The 18002-nt window shown below is 40.3% G+C and overlaps 1 protein-coding gene and 1 long non-coding RNA gene across 6 annotated transcripts in view; one reads left to right on the top strand and one right to left on the bottom strand.

Moving 5' to 3' along the window:
- Positions 1-193: 193 nt before the first annotated feature.
- mtgo (miles to go) overlaps positions 194-18002 on the bottom strand; it is a 144638-nt gene continuing 126829 nt past the window's right edge. For 4 of the 5 annotated variants that reach the window (XM_017082093.4, XM_070994755.1, XM_065868987.2 and 1 more), the window contains 3 exons: positions 12763-12932; positions 6091-6547; positions 194-5362 (listed from right to left, as the gene is read on the bottom strand). In XM_017082093.4, coding sequence (XP_016937582.2) covers positions 1593-5362; positions 6091-6547; positions 12763-12932 — 4397 coding nt within the window. In that variant the 3' untranslated portion in view covers positions 194-1592. Of the gene's footprint in view, positions 5363-6090; positions 6548-6616; positions 6952-12762; positions 12933-18002 lie in introns of those variants that run through there. The other variant, XM_070994757.1, reaches the window with a different exon arrangement.
- LOC108015666 (uncharacterized) lies at positions 11417-14351 on the top strand. The gene is made up of 3 exons (XR_001767730.4): positions 11417-11449; positions 11513-11829; positions 14037-14351. It is a non-coding gene; the product is annotated as an uncharacterized lncRNA (long non-coding RNA).

The raw sequence follows: 18002 nt of genomic DNA, 5'->3' as shown, positions 1-18002 counted from the left end.
ATTTATTTTAAATGTTTCATATATATATTTTGCAAATAAATTTTATAAGTTGTAAACATAGAAACATACATAATTTCCATTTATTTATCATTTGATTCCGATTTAAGTTTATTTATTTATTTATTTATATATATATATATATAATTTTTTTAATTTGCATCAAGCAAATGTTTATGCTTTACATGAACAAACATTTGTTTTGTGTATTTTTTTTTTTTTGATTTTTCGTGATTTTTTAGATAAGATTCCGTTTTGTATAATTCACATTAAATGCTATGGAAAGAAACAATTACATTTAGTTTAATTTATTTAATTAGAAAAATAATAATAATTGGAATATAAATCACTTTGCCTAGTGGGGGCTGCTATAGCCACATGGGACAGCCTACGAAAAGTGTCGGGTTGAATTTGTTTAGTTGGTTTCTGGTTGTTTGTTGGTTGGTTGGTTGTGAAATGCAACAGTTGGATTGCCAGCGGATATAGCAGCCCCAACTGGGGTTGCCTTGGTTTTCTCGATTTCTGCTTGTCGTATAATATGTTTATAATAAATTGTGTAATAATTCGTATAAAAAGGTTTGTGAGAATGAAAGAAGCGTCTGCTGTTTTACATATATCTATGTTTTTTTTGTATATATATATATATATATATATTTATATATCTGCGTAGATTGGAGCGATCAGGGGAAACAATTATACAGCACTGAATACTTGTAGCTAGTAGTCTAATAAATTCATACTTTTCGTTTAATTATTCGTTATGCATTTGCCCATCCGACCTCAATTTGCGGTGCGCCCCCCCTCACAATTCGGTTACTTTTTAGCTACTTAGGAGTGTCATTAGTTGGTGCAATTTGTTGACCAGCTATCTACAATCGTTATGTTGGAATACATTTTACAAAAAATGGGCCTTGTAAAAAAATCTTGCTCTTGCACACATGCTAGTTCTACACGTATTTTACAGGAATATTACAAACCCGCCGGAAGGGGCAAATGCAAATTGTTTTGGGGCCACACGGAAAGTAACAGTTTGAGAAGCATTTTTCGGAACAGGTTTTGACAAGTACTGAAGAGCCTTTAGGTTCTTTGCTTTCTTTTTCGCTGGCTGCTCAGCTCTCTTTTGTTTATAGCACATATGGAGATTAGACTTTCGGTTTTTGTGACAACAAATATTATAAGTAAATACCATTAATAACATTTAGCTGTGTGAATGTATGCCGTTGCGGTTTTTGTGTACATTTAATACAATAATGGGGGTTCTGTTTCTGCCTTCTCAGCTCATTTCTCATTTCTTCCTCATTTCTATACCTCTTCTTTTCGCTATGTTTTTTTTTTGATTTCCTGTGTGTGTTCTGCTTGTTTGTTTAAAATTAGACAATATACAGTTTGATTTTGTTTGATTTTGTTACGGTATATATATAAAAAATACATAATTACAACTAATGGTTTAAATCACTTTTTTGAGACATAAAGTGTTTCATATTTGTTTTTTAATTTTTCGCCGGTCGCTTTGCCTGCAAATTCCTATGTTGTCCCACGTTGGGCGCCAGTTTTTTTGTGTTTCTCTTTTTTCGTTTTAAAGACCTTGTGTCTTTTTAGCCCCGCAACATATTGACGAGCATGGCGACCAGGAAGGTGCCCACTAGGAAGGAGACCACAATGCAGACGGCCTTTTGTTGGTCACTCAGACGCCTCCGGTTGGAGTACAGTGAAGTTAGCTTACCGACGATCCGCCTTAAGCCGCCCGCCTGGGCCAGGCTGGAGGAGATGGCCGCCGCCGTTGAGGAGCTGGAACTCGAGGAGCTGACGCCCATGCCGGTGTGCGGATGGTGGGCGTGGTGCATGTGATGCGAGTGGTGCATGTGGTGCTGATGCTGGTGGTGCGAGTCCGTGGCTCCTCCGGCTCCGCCTCCTCCTCCGATGACAACGCCACCCCCTCCGCCGCACGGCTGGTGGTGGTGGTGGTGATGATGATGATGGTGATGCAGGGGATCTGCGCAAGCATTGAAACCGGACAGCTCCTGCTGCAGTCGTCCAATCGCCACGGGATCCGCTCCAACGCCGCTCGCTCCACTGATGGCCGACGCACTCACCGATCGCATGTGGAGGCCATTGGTCGAACCATTGCCGGCGGACAGTTTCCGGCTGCTTCTCTGGCTGGTGGTCACCGCCGGTGGCGCTGTGGAGCCATGCAGGTGGTGGTGGCAGGTCGCCGAGCTGGGATCCAGCTCACTGGGCACCTGGTAGCGCAACGGACTCGACGGCTGGCCGTAGAGCAGCTCTCCGCCCGCCGCTATCCGGACGGGACACACACGGAACTGGTAACAGGTGCCGGCGGCCAGATTGTCGATGGTGAACTTGGTCTCTGGGCCGCGGTACAATTGCCTGTAGTCATGGTTGGGTAAATTAACTGGAGCTCCGCTTGAGCTGCCACTGGAACTGCTGCTGCGACCCTTGGGCGATAGGGATTCACCCTCCAGCTCCGCGGCGCCCAAAACGGCGTACTGCAGCTCGTACTCCACGCGATCGTGGAAGGAGTTCTTCGAGTGCTGCCACTCCAGGGTGAGCTGCATGCCCAGTTGGCCGGGCAGCTCCATCAGGCAAACGCTGCCCTCCTGGACAACTCGCGGTGGCTTTATGTTCGCTGGCAGAGTGGCCGAGGTCTCAAAGACAAACTCCTCCGAGTAATCCCCATCGCCAGCGCGATCCGTGTGAGCATAGATACGGAAGGTGTAGCTGCTCCGCTCCTGCAGTTTGTGCACCTTGCACATGCAATTGGTGCCGGAGTAGACGGCCTGGAACTGCTTCGCCCGGGCCACGTACATCTCCACAAAGTACTTGGTAAAGTCGCCGCCATTTCCAGACGGATTGGGGTTGGCCACCTTGCCATTGGCTCCATTCTCGCCCCACTTCAGCTTGATGTAGTTGTGCCCGGCACCGCTGCACTCCAGGCGTGGTGGCGCCGGAGGAGCCGGCTGGGTGGTCAGCTTGGCATAGGCACTAAAGGCTCCGGCTCCAATGGCGTTCACCGCTTGCACGCGGAACTTGTAACCGGTTTCGGGCATCAGACCACTGACCGTGTACCTTGTACAGGCATCTGGAGTGGCGATGGTCCTCTCCCCGTACTCGATGTTATAGGAGCAAATGGGCGAGCCATGGGCCGACGGCTGCGTCCAGTTGAGGGTCACCTCCTGGGCGGTGAATTCGTAGCCCTGCATCTGGGGAGCTCCGGGCACCGCGGCCGGAGTGCACACGTTTATCACGTCGGAGGAGGTTCCCGTGCCGGCCGAGTTGCTCGCCTGGATGCGGAAATGGTAGCGTGTGTAGGGCGAGAGGTTCCTCAGCTCGGCGCAGGTTTGCGGTCCCTGATAGCAGTTGTGGAACTCAGAGCTGGGCGGCTCCTTGGCCTCCTGCTCGGCGTCGTCATCGCTTCTCTCCTGGCTGGCACTCTTCAGGGTGTAACTGGTCACTGGTGCACCGTTTTCCTGCAACGGCGGCTGCCAACTGACACCCAGATGGGTGGCCGACTTGACCAGCACGCGCAGCTCTTCGGGAACTCCGGGAGCAGCAGCTGCTGCTGTAAACCTCATCCACTGGGACCAGTTGCCGGCGCCAACTCGGTTGATGGCCCTCACTTGGGCCTCGTACATGCCACCTGGTGTAAGATCCTGGGCCACAAAGTAGGCCTGCTTGCCGCGGTACACCACCTGTGGCGGTTGCACCTGCTCCAGGCGACGCATCTGAGCCTCGAACTCCAGGATGGGAGCTCCGCCATTGTACTCCGGGTGCTGGAGCTTCAGGAGGGCGGCGTACGGCGAGGGAGGATCACTGCAGTGCGGTGGAGGAGGAGCAGATGGCGCCACTGCCTCCGTGGTGACGTGTCCTATGTCGGAATAGGGACTCTGACCCGCGGGACCTTCGCAGCAGGCCCGCAGGGCGTATGTGGTCCCCGGCTGGAGCCTCTCGCACATGGCTTCTGTTTCGGCGCCACTGTAGATCCTCTCGAAGGCCGGACCCGCGGCACTTAACTCCAAGTGATAGCGAAGGATCTCGGCACCACCAGCATCGCCGGGTGCATCCCAGCGAGCCTTGAACTGAGTGCCATGGATCTTTCCCTTGGCATGCGGCTTACCTGGTCTGCCAGGACGTTCCGCCAGGGTGCGGTAGCTAACCTCCGGCGACCAGGGCGAGAAGCCCGCCTCGTTCTCGGATCTCAGACGGAATTGATAGCTGCTGGCCCGCCGCAATTGCAGGCACTCCGTTTGCAGCTCCGTTCCCTTGTAGGTGTTCAGGTAGCCATGGCCCGATTCCGCATCCTGCAGCTGCAGCAGGAAGTCTCCATCCTGGGCCCGCCGCTCCCAGCCGAGTTTCAGGGAACTGGAAGTGCTGCCCAGCAGCTGAGGAGGTCGCGGCACAGGCGGAGGATTGCCGGAGGTGCTGTAGCTGGCCACCGGGGAATAGGGACTTTGACCCGCCTCGTTGACCGCCGCCAAACGGAAACTGTACACCGTAGTGGGCTGCAGCTTCCCGATGACATAGTGTTTGGTCTTGATCTTGGCCAGCTCGACGAACTTCTGCGGTTGCCCCGTCATTCTGCCCTCATCGTATTCCAGCAGATAGTGCTGTATGCTGGCCCCATTCGCGGCCGGAGCAGTCCATCGGAGATTTATGGAACTCTTGTTGCGGGAGACCAGTTTCGGAGGCGGTGGTGGGTCGGGCTCGCAGGCTGGCGTCCGAAATTCCGTGGGATCGCTGACGGTTCCCGACAACTTCTCGTAGTGCACCTGCAGACGCACTAGGTAATCCTGCCCAGGCTGCAGATCCTGCACAATGCACTCGTAGGCCTCGCCCTGGTACAAGCTTTTGTACTTGCACTGCTTGCCGGAATCACAGAGGAGCACTTGGTAACGCAGCAGTCGCATGTCCACCGTCACGGTATCCGCTATGGCCGGACTCTCCCAGATGATCTTGGCCGCCCGCGCTGTGACATCAATCACCTCTGGCTTCTCAATGGCCGAGATTTGCTCTATGATGATGTTATCCCTGTGGTATTCCTCCTCGTCATCGCCGGCCAGGCTAGAGTTGTCCTCGCCATCCTCGGAGGTGCCCACGGAACTGGCGCCACCAACACTGCTTCCGGTTCTCTGGGGCTGATGCTGGGGATTCCCGTTCCTGGCCTGCTGCTGTGCCACCTGGTGGCTCTGTACCTGGTGCTGCTGCTGCTGGGGCAGGCGACGTCCTTGGTGGCTCACCACGTGGTGGTGGCTGCTGAGGTGGCCGGGCAAGGTCACGCCCGGAGGAATGTTGTTGTTGTTGTGACCATTCAGTTCGTTGGCACGGCGCGGAGATGGCGAGTGCGGGGGATCTGAAGGGGATGGAACTATATTAATAGATGGTATGGTAGTGTGTGATATAGCTGACTGTGTAATTCGCTTAGGAAGGATATAGCGGTGATACCCAAAGGTTTACTCTTTCTGGTACTTTACAAATGTGTATTTTTTGTGTTTAACTCATTTCACTAAAATGTACCTCTTTTTTTATAAAAACATTTTGTAATACAAAATATCTGGTTAAAAAATAAGACCAACAATCATATCATTGTCTTTTTTTATCACTGAATATGTTTGGAATCTCGAAAGTTTGATTTTGAAGATATAGGCTTAATTGGATCTTTATAGAAATAGGGTGTCTAAATTTCAGTAATGTAATATGCCACTTATATTCGATCTTCATTGAAATAGATTGTTTATTTTGCTAAAAAACTTTTAAAAAACCATAAAATTAATATGCCTTGTGTTTTTACAAAGTCTAAGAACTATATTTTGTAGCTCTGGGGGTTGCCTACGAAGGTATATTGTCAAGATCAACCGGTTTTTAAAAATCTATAAGGTCCTTTATATTGCTTTTTAGGGATACTCCTGAGTTTCTTAAGTCTTGAGTTCCTACAAAGTCAAGGCACTATATTTTATAGATCCTTGACTAGCTGAGCCTATTAATTATCAAGTAAGACCAAGTGGTTTCAAAAAAGCTATCCCCAAGCTAAGCGAATAACATAGGCACTCATATAGAATCCTTCTTCCAAAGGATACTCACTGGACTCCCGCTGCTTCTCCAGCTTCCTGAGCAGCTTGTTGTGCTGCCGCTGGCTGCGCTCATCCCGGTAGTTGGGCGGCGAGGGTGAGTGCGGGGAATGTGGGAGTGGCTGGGGGTGTGTGTGCAAGTGGGCGTGTGAGTGGGCGTGCGAGTGGGTGGCCTGCCCAGTGGGTGGTGCTGGTACCCCACCGCCTTGGGCTCCTGTTCCGCCTCCAGTGGATACTGCAGATGGTGCTCCTTGCACCGAAGATTGTGCCACCTGCTGCTGCTGCTGTTGTTGTTGTTGTTGTTGTGGGGGAGGTGCTCCTTGGGGCGCCTGCTGTTGTGGTTGTGGTTGTTGTTGCTGCTGCGGTGGTGGTGGCGGCAAATGAAAGTGTGGTGGTCCATTGGCCGCAGGTCCTGGGCCAGGATAACCCGCCACCGGGGTGTAGAAATGCGAAGTGCCATTCGCGCTTATCTGAAAGATATGAAAGTATCTTTGCTTATTATCCTGTTAAACATTTAAAAATCATCTTTAAGATATTACTTTTATAAGCAGTCTTTTACTGGTATTATTTGCCTCCTCCATTCTCGTTCCATTTAATAATTATATGTATGTTCTTAGGAATACCACGTCAACATTTAAACACGCTGGCTAAAAATATCTTGGCAAAGAAACACGCGACTAAAAAAAGTAATACTGATAACAGCTAATTGATTTTCGGTTTCTTATCTTTAGCAAAATACTAGCAGATAATATTCACGTTTTCTTCGCTCTATAAATTCCTGCTCAATTCGCATTGCCCTGATTTTTAGTAGGAACTTCTCAACCCGTATAAATTTAAATAACAACTAAAACGCCTGCGACGTTTGTTTTATAAATTTAACTAATGATTTAAGTGGGTGTTTGGCCACTAGAATGTACTAAAAAATACTTTATAGTTTTAGTATAAATACTAGCATCTGAGACGCAATCCATGGTTGTGAAATCTTTTAAGATGAAGCCAAGACACTAACCATTTGGCTACCACTATTTTTAGGGTGGCCCTTTTATTATTTCATTGGTAGTTACAGTTGAAATTTAAATTCAAAAGACTTTTTGACTAAGTTTAAATAAGATAGATTAGGAATATCATCAAGTAGGATGAGGATGTAGAGGATATTAAAACAGTACTAATAGTTTTTAAAACTGTCCTATAAAATGTTAGGTATATATTTAAAATTTAAAAAATATTTTAACATCTATTTTAATAGATTTTAATGAAGTTAAGGGTTACCATTTATAAATTTTTATATGCTTAAACTAATTAAATAAAATCAGTAGCCTTGTGAGATCCTCTAAAAAATTTATTTATTATCAGGCACGTTAAAAAATATTCAAACCGTATTCCCGATTCAAACGATTTCCCCGCCCGATCATTAAACAAATTGCTTTTGCGGTATATGGGCAATTAGCCACGCCCGCATGCTACATATATTAACTAAAAATTGCACAATTGGCCCAGCTGATGATTGATAATTTAGCCCCCACCAATTGCTGCAAAACTGTGGCAAATGTTTTTCGCTGAAATTACACTAATTTTACGTTTTTACATGACCAAAGTTGGCTTTATGGGTTGTGCAATTTATACACTTTAAAGCGTTTCTTTCCATGTTTCTTTTTTTTTTTTGAGTGGTCATAAACTATGAAAAGCCAAAAATATGGGTCAAAGTTAATGAGATTTTTTTTGCGGTTTTTAATGCTCGAAGCAACAGAAATAATAAAGGAGAACAAAAGAGGCTGGAGTTACATATATGGTAAACAAAGAAGATTATAACCTGTTCTGCGAGGGAGTTTCGGTTTCACTTTCGGTTTCAATGGTGCGACAGATACCGTTATTTCGAGTGCTTAACTCAAGTTGCATAATGGATACTACGGCAGCGACTATGCAAATTAGCATACAATCAAATTATAAGCATTTCAACATAAGCACACGAGCGAGCGGAAACTGCCATTTGTAAGGTGCTGTGTGCGAATCTCTGGGTTTTGGGCAGGGGCTCACACAAAAAGGGGGGTGAGATTTCCATAGTTTGAGAAAAAGAAAAAAAAAAAAAGAAAAAAGAAAACTGTATTCAGTAAAATAAAATTAAAATTTAAGTCTACAATTCTAGTATTTTTCAGTATCTGACATTTTAAGTTAATTAAAAAATGGTGAACATATTTGTAATGGAAATTTAATTTGATATTAAAATTTTACGGATATTAAAAACAAACATAAACAAAAGTTTAAATAGAAAATAATTGCTGATATAATATTTTTTTAACTTCTTCAGACAGAGAAAAGGTATAGACAGCTCTACAATATTACAAATAAATATTACAACATTTTTGAAAGTTTTACCAATACAGAATGTTTAAAATATAATATAAACATAAATGTAGTTGTTATTCCCTCTTATTTAAAAATATTCCTTGAGCTATCAGATACCAAATCTGCTTGCCATTTAAAATATAATTAAAATATATACTTCCAAGAAAAGTCTTGCCAACTTTCATAGTCATTTGATGTTTGCAAATAAAACTGAATGTGTAGGGTTTATCTTAATTTCGATCAGGCTATGCCCGAAGACCCCCTTCGAAAATGTTCCCAAATTTAGCCCATGTGAGCTCGAGTGTGTTTTTCAGTTGTGTTGTGGCAGCAAATTGTTAATTAAGTCAAGGAAAATTCAGTCCCAGCCAGTCAAGTCGGATTGGCGAAGTTGGAGTTTGAGTTTGAGTTGGAGTCAGTCGGCACTTTCATTTCAGCAACAAAGCGTGACGAAGCCACATGTGTCCAAGCTGGAATTGGAATCCGAGGCGGATGAAGTTGTTGCCCCGCTGCATTAATCAAGTTTTCCACTGCGAAAATGGCATTAGGAATGGCGGGTTATGTAAAAATGTGACAGCAAAGTTCAGCTCAAGTGGAGTTCAATTAAAAGTCATGAGCAACAATGTTGCCAGCAGCATGCACGACCAACCAGACTAACTAACTTTAGATAAAAGCTCTACAAATTGTTATGCAAATGGAGATTTTAGCCTGCTTGGGCACTGAAAAATATATTTTCTTATACTATTTTTAAAAGAAAAAATAAAAAACATTTTTAAAATTTAATTGTCTCTAAAGCTTTAAGCAATTAATTATTTTTTTGATTTATTAACTGACCAATTTTAAAAGCAATTACATTTTAATTAAACACAAGAACATGTTTTTTGCTTGTCCGGCTCTTTTATTTATTTGATTTGTCTACAATTTACAAATAAATCAGCGGCAAAGTGTCAGTAAATAAAAACCCCCACCGTCCGGAAAGCGCGTAATCAATGGAAATTATATAATTCACATTGCAATTAATTCTGGTTTTAATTGAGCGATTGATAATAATACAATAAATAACCCGAAGAGGGTAGTTGGGCAATAGAATTTAAAGTGCGCTAGGCGCTAGCCCAGAACCGGATTTATGTGTATATATAGTCTGGCCAAGTCACGAACTCGGTTTGTTCGGGCCATCTCCGGCTATTTTCCCGCTTTGGAAATATAAAAATATTTCTATTTTATCTCGAATTTTTTGTTGTTAACCATGTCTGCACATAAAAGAGATGATGGGAATGTTTATGCTGTGCAATGAAATTGTTATTATTAAATTATTAGACATAAGTGGCGGCGGGAGCAACAGTTGGGGGCTCGAAACGTGATGTGAATGGGTAACGCTCATCTGCTTTGGTTAACAAGCGATTTTTTTCTATTTCGTTCTTTTTGCCATTTTGCAAATTAGCAAGGCAATTTAAATGGAATGCAGCAGCCGACGACTATGAACTTGGCCCATCAGCATGGGAGCGAACTAGTTCCGCATGTTAAATGGGTCTGAAATTGCTAAAATAAATCCAAATGACTGTAATTTGTAGCAGTCAAATTAAATTAAATAGTGCTAAGTGCTTAGATAACTGGGGAAAAATATAAATATTAAAATTGGGCCTCAACAAAATTAGTAGAAATAAAGTTTCTCATCTTCTAAAATCTATTTTGATGTTAAGAAATTAAAAATGTACTAAACAAAAAAAATTTTTTAATTGATTTGTAAATTACAAATATTATCAGTAAGTATTAATGTTTTATCATTATTTTTGTAGTCAAATTAAATAAAATAACACCAAACATTAAATATTGGATAAAATAAAAATCTATTTGGACCAACAAAAAATAAAGTCAAATATAGTTTTATACAATCCAAGGTTAGATTTAAATTTATGAAAATAAAATGATTTAAAAAATAATATTTTTGATTTGATTCTTAACTTAGAAATATTACTAACAATACGTTAACATTTTTTATTACAGCAATTCAGTTTGAAGAAACTAAACTTGAGATAAGTTGGAAAAATAAAAAAAACATTTATTTGGGCAACACTAAAATAATTACATATATAGTTGACAAAGTTTGCTTTGATGTGATGAAAATAAAATCTGTTGAACATAAATATTTTTGATTTGATTCGTGACTTACAAATGTTATTATCAGTACGTGTAAATGTTTTATCACCCTATAAAAATATTTGTAATGTTAGGGAATTCCCATTGGGTAATTTTCCTATAATTTTTGTAACTATAAATTGAATAAATAAAAATTCTTGAATGGGAGTTAAAAATATTTATAAAGAAAAAAATTAGAATTATATAGGATCATATTGATCATTACATTTTTCCCTCTTTTAAGACCTTTTCTTAAAAGTCAGTATGTTTTCCATACAATGTTGGTTACCTGGCGATCAGTTGGTAAACACCTACCGCTTAATTAGCATTCTGGGCAAACATCTTCGCGGAACGATTGTCAGAGCTCACGCCTAAATGACAGCTCGCGAAATGCAATGAAACGCATTCAGATGGCAAATAAACTGCCTCACAATGCATTTGCCATTCAAATATTTGCGCACAGTGAGTCACAAATTGAGCAGTGCAAGTGGGCACTATGGAATTGTGCGAAAGTGGACTAATTAGTTATGCAATTTTCACACTTTACCGACGAACCCCCCTCGCGAATTTTCCCCGGAAACGGGAGAAAGGCAAGCAAACAAAATGATATTGCAGTTTTAAAACTAAACTTAAGCCAACCGATAAATAAATAAATTATAAATGCACAAAAGTGCCGACAGCTGGCCAACTGTTTTTCCGCTATTGTTTTTGTTTAAACTTTACTATAATTGTTGTTATTGTTTAGGTAAAAGTTTAACCATTTTAGCCATTGTTTCGGACCCGTTGCAGTTTGCATAATGCATATTAGCATCGAGAGAGTCTGCTGGCAATTGAATAGTTTCGAGTTTTTAGCTTTCAGTTTTCCTGGAACCGCCGCCTCACCCGGATCCAATCCGGTTTGTTTGCCCCATACGGCGACATTTGGTCAATAAATTATCATTTTTACAAACGCCCCCCAGATGGAAGTTCCATCGCATCGTTCGCAAAATCGAATAAGCATCGGGGAATTATTGCTGCTGATTGCTGGTTGTTCGCTCAATTAGCTGTCAATTAATTGATAAGCGGAGGAAGTCCCGCCAATGGGATGGAAATGAGATACCCATGCTGTCTTCCCTTTCCGATAGGGGTATATGGTGCTATACAACCTTATCAATTCGATTGCCAACCGTTTGTTTATTTGCTGTTTTTCCAATTCACTTTGAAGAGTGCACAGCAGTATCAATTAATTAATTAACAGGAAGTTCTGATTAATTCTGATTTTTCTTTGTGTGAAATCGTAAGTACCTACTTTATATTTCTAAGAACCTACTCAACAAGGCTTAGAGCTACCTGAGGCAAGTTTTTAAGTGTTTTGATTTATGTATTGTAATAAAAATCCATTATGAGGTACCTTTAACTTGAATTTAGTTTATAGGCGCCCATTAGTTTGTGAAAAAGGTAAAATACAGCTTTGGAAAAGTTTTTCAACGATTTTTGCAACTTTTTATAGGAAAAATTAACTTTAAATTATTTGTAATGGTTGAATATTTGTTCGACCATCCTCAACAAATGAAAAACCTTTATTAGCTTCCAGCGCCCCTCTTTTTTCAAATATTAATTTTAGTATTATATACTAGCTTTAAATTATTAAAATAAAATAAAATACCTTTAATTTTTCATATTTATGACCAACTCAAAATAATTTAAAGTAAGTATTTTTTAAATTATGTATATCGTTTAGGGATTCACTTTTAGGTTTGAAATAAAGTCAACGAATTCTTCTAATATTTTATAAATATTTCAAACTATTTTCTCCTTTCTTTACAATTTGTAGTTTATACAGTTTAAATGACAAGTAAACATAGGATTTTATGTGAAATTATTTTTTTGTGGTATTCGACTTTCAGTGATCTTTGAATGGTTACTTTTTTTAAGACCAAAATTATACTAGCAGTATAAGGTATTATGATTTTATAAAAACATCTTGTAATTAATCAAATTCAATTGGATATTGTGTTTTAAAAAACGATTATACTTAAAATCCTACTTGTAGATATAAGAAATCCGTGTTACCATCTTCAAAAATGGGAATGTCTCTCCTTAAATAAATAGTATATTAACTTAAAATCCTACTTGTAGAGATATGGAATCCCTGTTACCATGTTCAAAAATGGGAATATCTTTTCTTAAATCTATAGTATATTTGTTTTACAAGGAAAAGGCTACTCACGAATGGCGCTGGATGGAGGTGTCCCTGGCCAGGATGGAGCTGCTGGTACTGCTGCGGCGAGAGCATCACGTGGGTCAGCGTCCCGTTCTCGTTGACGTACTGGGGCACCTGGACGGGCACCGGCATCGGGGGAGGGGGTCTGTTCTGGGAGACCATCTGAACGGCGGGACCTGCAAGTAGCGAGCGAAAAGGGGGGCAAATTACTTAAGATTCCCCAACAACCGGCAATATGCTGATGATGTGTGCGAGTGTGAGAGGGCGAGAGTGCCCCTCCTCGTATCGCGGATACAATATAGTACACATATATGTGCCATATAGCCATGTATGAGGGCACAAGTTAAAGCAGGCGACAGCTGGCGCCAGCGAGGCGACAGCTAGACAAGCGGGAGAAAGGAGAAAGGAGAGCGGAGAACGGATAAAGGGGGGAAAGTAGGGATTCCAGGACATTGCCAGGACAGCCATTGCTGCTTTATGTCAGCGGCGATTTCTCTGTGTTTGTTTAATGGATATCTCTCTCTCCACAGCCGACTCTCAGTCTTTTTGTGGATGTGTGCAAACATCTATGCACAGAGAGGAATTCATTGTTTAGAGGTTTATCTAGTTTTTAGCTAAGGGTATTAATAAATGGTGTTCTTAAGTTCATAGTAATATATTTTATAATAAAAATGGTAGGATAACAACAATCAGAAACTTTCAAGATGCCTTTGATAATATATCTGAACCACTCTGGCTTAAAGAAAATAGATCCTAAGGGTATTATTATACTAGTTTAAAATAATGCTATATTTACATATCAGACGTAAGTTAAGGAGACATTCAAGCATATCAAAATAGGATGTATATACTTTAATTGGAATTTAAATTAATATTATTTTTTATATTTCTGCTGATATAAGTCGTATAACTATCACATTTAATAATTTATCGTGTCTTATAAAATCATCTAAAATTCCACATATGGAATTAGTTCTTTGCTACTCCTTAAAGAAACACCCATAATACAAATACTTCGCATAATATCATAATACCAATTTCAGGATCTAATGTACTATCAAAATAAGAGGAATTTTTTTTTTATATTTCTGCTGAATTATGTCGTATAACTATCACATTTAATAGTTTATCGTGTCTTATAAATTCATCTAAAATTCCAGATATGGAGTTAGATCTTTGCAATTCCTTTAAAATTTAGCCAGAATAAAAATACTTCACATAATATCATAACATCTATTTCAGGATCTAAGATATTATCTCCATCTTTTTTATTCTCTCAGTGCCTACATTTGAATATGTATGTTTGTGTTTGCTGCAGCCAACAAAATGCTTGACAGAGTCTGCCAATTTCTGGCTCCCTCGTCGCCTCGAACTACTCAACTACGATACGCATACGCACCGTTGCCCAATTCCGATTTCATTTGCAATTTAAGTCTGCCCGATGATTAATATCCAGCCCGTTCCATACCATCCCATCCCGTTCCATTCCGCTCTTGTCATAGGCACTGCACTCCACTTCCACAGTCCCCGACCTCTCTCTAAAGTTGGCTTTAATAAATGTGCTGGAGACATAGAAATCTCTAGAGCAAACATTTCTTGGCAGCCTCATTTCGTATGGAAAGAGAAAAATCGAGATTTGTAGAGCTAGTAAGGGGCGGTGAAGTACACAAATTTTCGGGGGTTCTTGGCAGGGCATTGGATTCCGAATCAGAATCATAGCCTCAGCATTGTCTGGATCTGGTTTCGCCACTGTCATTAGGGAGGGGGGATAATACTAATATCAGAGAAGCACCATTCCACTGCCATTCCATTTCCATTCCATCTGGGGATCCATTTCAACTGCAACGTTGTCGCATGTCATCGCCATAGAATAAACGACAGCGGACCGCCCCGAAAGTTGCCCCCCTCAAACAATTCAGATATATTTTGATTTGTGGATTTGTATTGCTTTTCAATTCTATTCCTCTTCGGCTTGACTCTATCCATTTTTTCTTGGCTGCAATGCGACGAAGAAAATAATGGAAAAATCCAAGGATGGCGAATGAGCAAACATTTGTTAACGAACGATGTCTGGACGAGATTAGCGCATAATTCGGTTTGATAAATGATAAGTGACCAGACTTCTTGATCAAACTGCATTAGAAGTGTAATAATTGAATTATTAGTGAGTACCATGGTAATATTAATGATGTTTTTCCGATCACAAATCAAAGGAATGCATTTATAGGTTATTGCTTTATAAGTAATTATAAATTCGTTATGTTGAAGCACAAAAGATTAAATATTTTATAATAATATTATTATTATATTATAATTTTATAAGGTATAATTCGGTTTGGTACATGACAAGGCAACAGACATCTTGATAAAACTGATAAAAACACTGGAAGTTTAATAATTTAATTATGTATGGTTAAATACTTTGGTAATATTAATGTGGGTTTCCCGATCATTAATCAAAGGTATGCATTTATTGGTTATTGCTTTATTATTAATTATAAATTCGATACGTTGAAGCATAAAAGATTAATCATTTTATAATAATATTATTATTATATTATAATATAATAAGGTATAATTTAGTTTGATAAATGATAAGTGCATCTGAAGTGTAATAATTTGATTGTGAATGCCTAAAAACCATGGTAATTAAAATGTGGTTTTTCCGATCATAAGTCAAAGGAATCCATTTATGTTGTTACTTTATTATTAATTATAAATACGATATGTTGAATGTTGTGAAATATTTTATAATAATATTATTATTATATTATAATTTTATAAGGCATAATTCGGTTTGATTAATGATAAGGCTACAGACTTCTTGATAAAACAGCTTTTGAAGTGTAATAACTGAATTATATACGGTTAAATACCAATGGTAATATTAATGTGGTTTTTGCCCATCATAAATCAAAGGAATGCATTTATTGCTTGTTACTTTATTAATAATCATAAATACGATATGTTGAAGCATAAAAGATTAAATATTTGCCCTCACTTTACACCACCTTACTTAAATTCCCACGCTTTATCAAAGCCATAAATATTTAAAACCAAACCGAAACGACAAAAAAAAAGCGAGTCAGAAATCCATGTTCATCATAAAATGCATTCCATGTTTGCACATCAATATGGATGGGTTAAAATGCGATTCCCAGCTGCAGAATTGCACTTTGCATGCCGGGGCACGTAGAAGGGACGTGGCCACGCCCACTTGTGGCCCCTTTTTGGCATTTCCCACTACTACATATATATTTTTTATTTTCTCGCAGCATTTTCCCTGCCTTCTAGTTTTTTTTTTCCTATGTTTTTTATGCGCCTTCTGTTCTGTTTCGCTGGCTAAACAATGCAGAGTTGCATTTTTTATGGACACCACGCGGCGTATGCGTAATGTCGGCTAATGGATTGTGGGGAGGTTATCGTGTGGTAGGTTGAATGGGGTGTTACAGGGGGACTTCCCCGCTTTCGCTTTAATAGTTAAACTGTAAACTTAACGGTAATGCGGCTGTTAATACGCTTAGCCATGTCTCGCACTCATTGAGGCCGAAAATGCTGGGCCCCGCCGTTCAATCAGGCGTTAAATGCCATCCGCCGGCAGAAATTACCAGACTAGTAGTCTTTAGGAGACCGAAGTCCGTAGAACGGAGACGGGAGTTCCCTTGATCCACTCTTAGGTGTAAAAATGTTGGTTTAGTGCGCTGACGCATAATGCGAGTGAAAAGCGGAAAACCGATGATGGCTGATAAACTTTTCTACTTTTCCCACTCCATCCCTCCCCTTTTTTTTCCACAATACCTTCAATGCAGTTAATCATTCTGTAAGAGGGGTGAGAAGAAAGGGGGTTTGGGAAATGGGGGTTTTTAGGGGCCGGAGAAGATTGTCTGGCCAGGAAATGCACACCGTTCCTAGAACGAGATAGATGATGGCAACTGAATTTCCCCCTCAAGTGTTAAAAGACAGCAATTAGTTGGGCGCAAAAAAAGGGGGGTTGGCCTGTGAGCAGTGGCGTGGCGCAGGGGGGGGGATAGCTTATCACTTGGCCAGCAGACAGACGGTTAAATTAAGTACCATACTTCAGCGACTAAACCTCCCCGTCTGCAACTTCTACTCAAACTTAATTAATGCTAAACTGCTTAAGAAGCGTTTTGGGGCCGGGGTTCTTGGTTGGCGAGGTATTTTGGCCAAGGAAAGTGTAAGTTACCAAGGAGTTCCAGGGGAGTACCAACTATTAAGGAAATTTACATAGTTTATGCTTTATGATTTTAAGTCCGAAATGAGCTTAGAAGTTGGGATCAGATCAGAAAACTTTTAAGCGAGATGACTTAGTCTTTAGTTTAGTTTTTGCATCTGGAAGTATTCACAGCACCCACATAATTTATAGAGAAACTTAATCTCATTTGAATTATATTATCATTTAAAGAAAGGTATACTTTATGCAAAATAAAGTTAGTAACTATTGCTTGTGTTCATGGCTTGATGTAGGTTTTAATACAATTTCCAAATGATGTACAACATAAAATATAAATGGAAATCAAATAAAAATAGTCTTGGGCTAATATTGAACTCAACTTGTAAAATAATAAAAACATGATTTGAAGAACATTTAATATAATATTATTTAACTTTAAAATAGTACAATATAAAGTAGAATAAATGAAAAGCAAATATAATTACTTTGAAAATAACAAAGACATGCTTTGAAGAATACATAAATTGATTGTGATATACAACATAAAATCCAAATAAAATTAGTGATGTGCTCATGTTTTGAAGAATAGTTAAAATTAGTATAATGTTATATAATTTTAATATAATATAATACAACAGAAGCCAAATAATACTACAGTCAAAATATATAGTAACATTAAAAATGCTCAAAACATGAATTGTGAATTATTTCGTATTTATTGTAAAATCATTGTGGATATTTCTTAATTTTCTTGAAACCCATAAAAACACAGGTATCGCCCCTCGCTAGTTTCATTATCATCCACTTCAATTATCTGCCTCGATGCGTTGACCTTGCCCCCTGCCCCATCGCGACCCCCCTTTGACCCCCTTTAAACCACTCCCTTCCTTCAGCAGACAGTGTCAAAATAAAGTTGCGGCTCAAACGCGTTTGGGCTAATTGCAAATGGTTATTGCTTTCCTGTTGTTACGCATTGTTGAGCCACTTGGCTTCCTTTGCCCCCAGACCTCCAGTCTGTGAAATGTGTCGGGGGTTTGAGGAGTCAGAGGTCAGG

Source organism: Drosophila suzukii, chromosome 2L, assembly GCF_043229965.1.
Source record: "Drosophila suzukii chromosome 2L, CBGP_Dsuzu_IsoJpt1.0, whole genome shotgun sequence".
Classification (NCBI taxonomy): Eukaryota; Metazoa; Arthropoda; class Insecta; order Diptera; family Drosophilidae; genus Drosophila; species Drosophila suzukii.
This window is presented reverse-complemented; position numbering and strand designations above follow the sequence as displayed.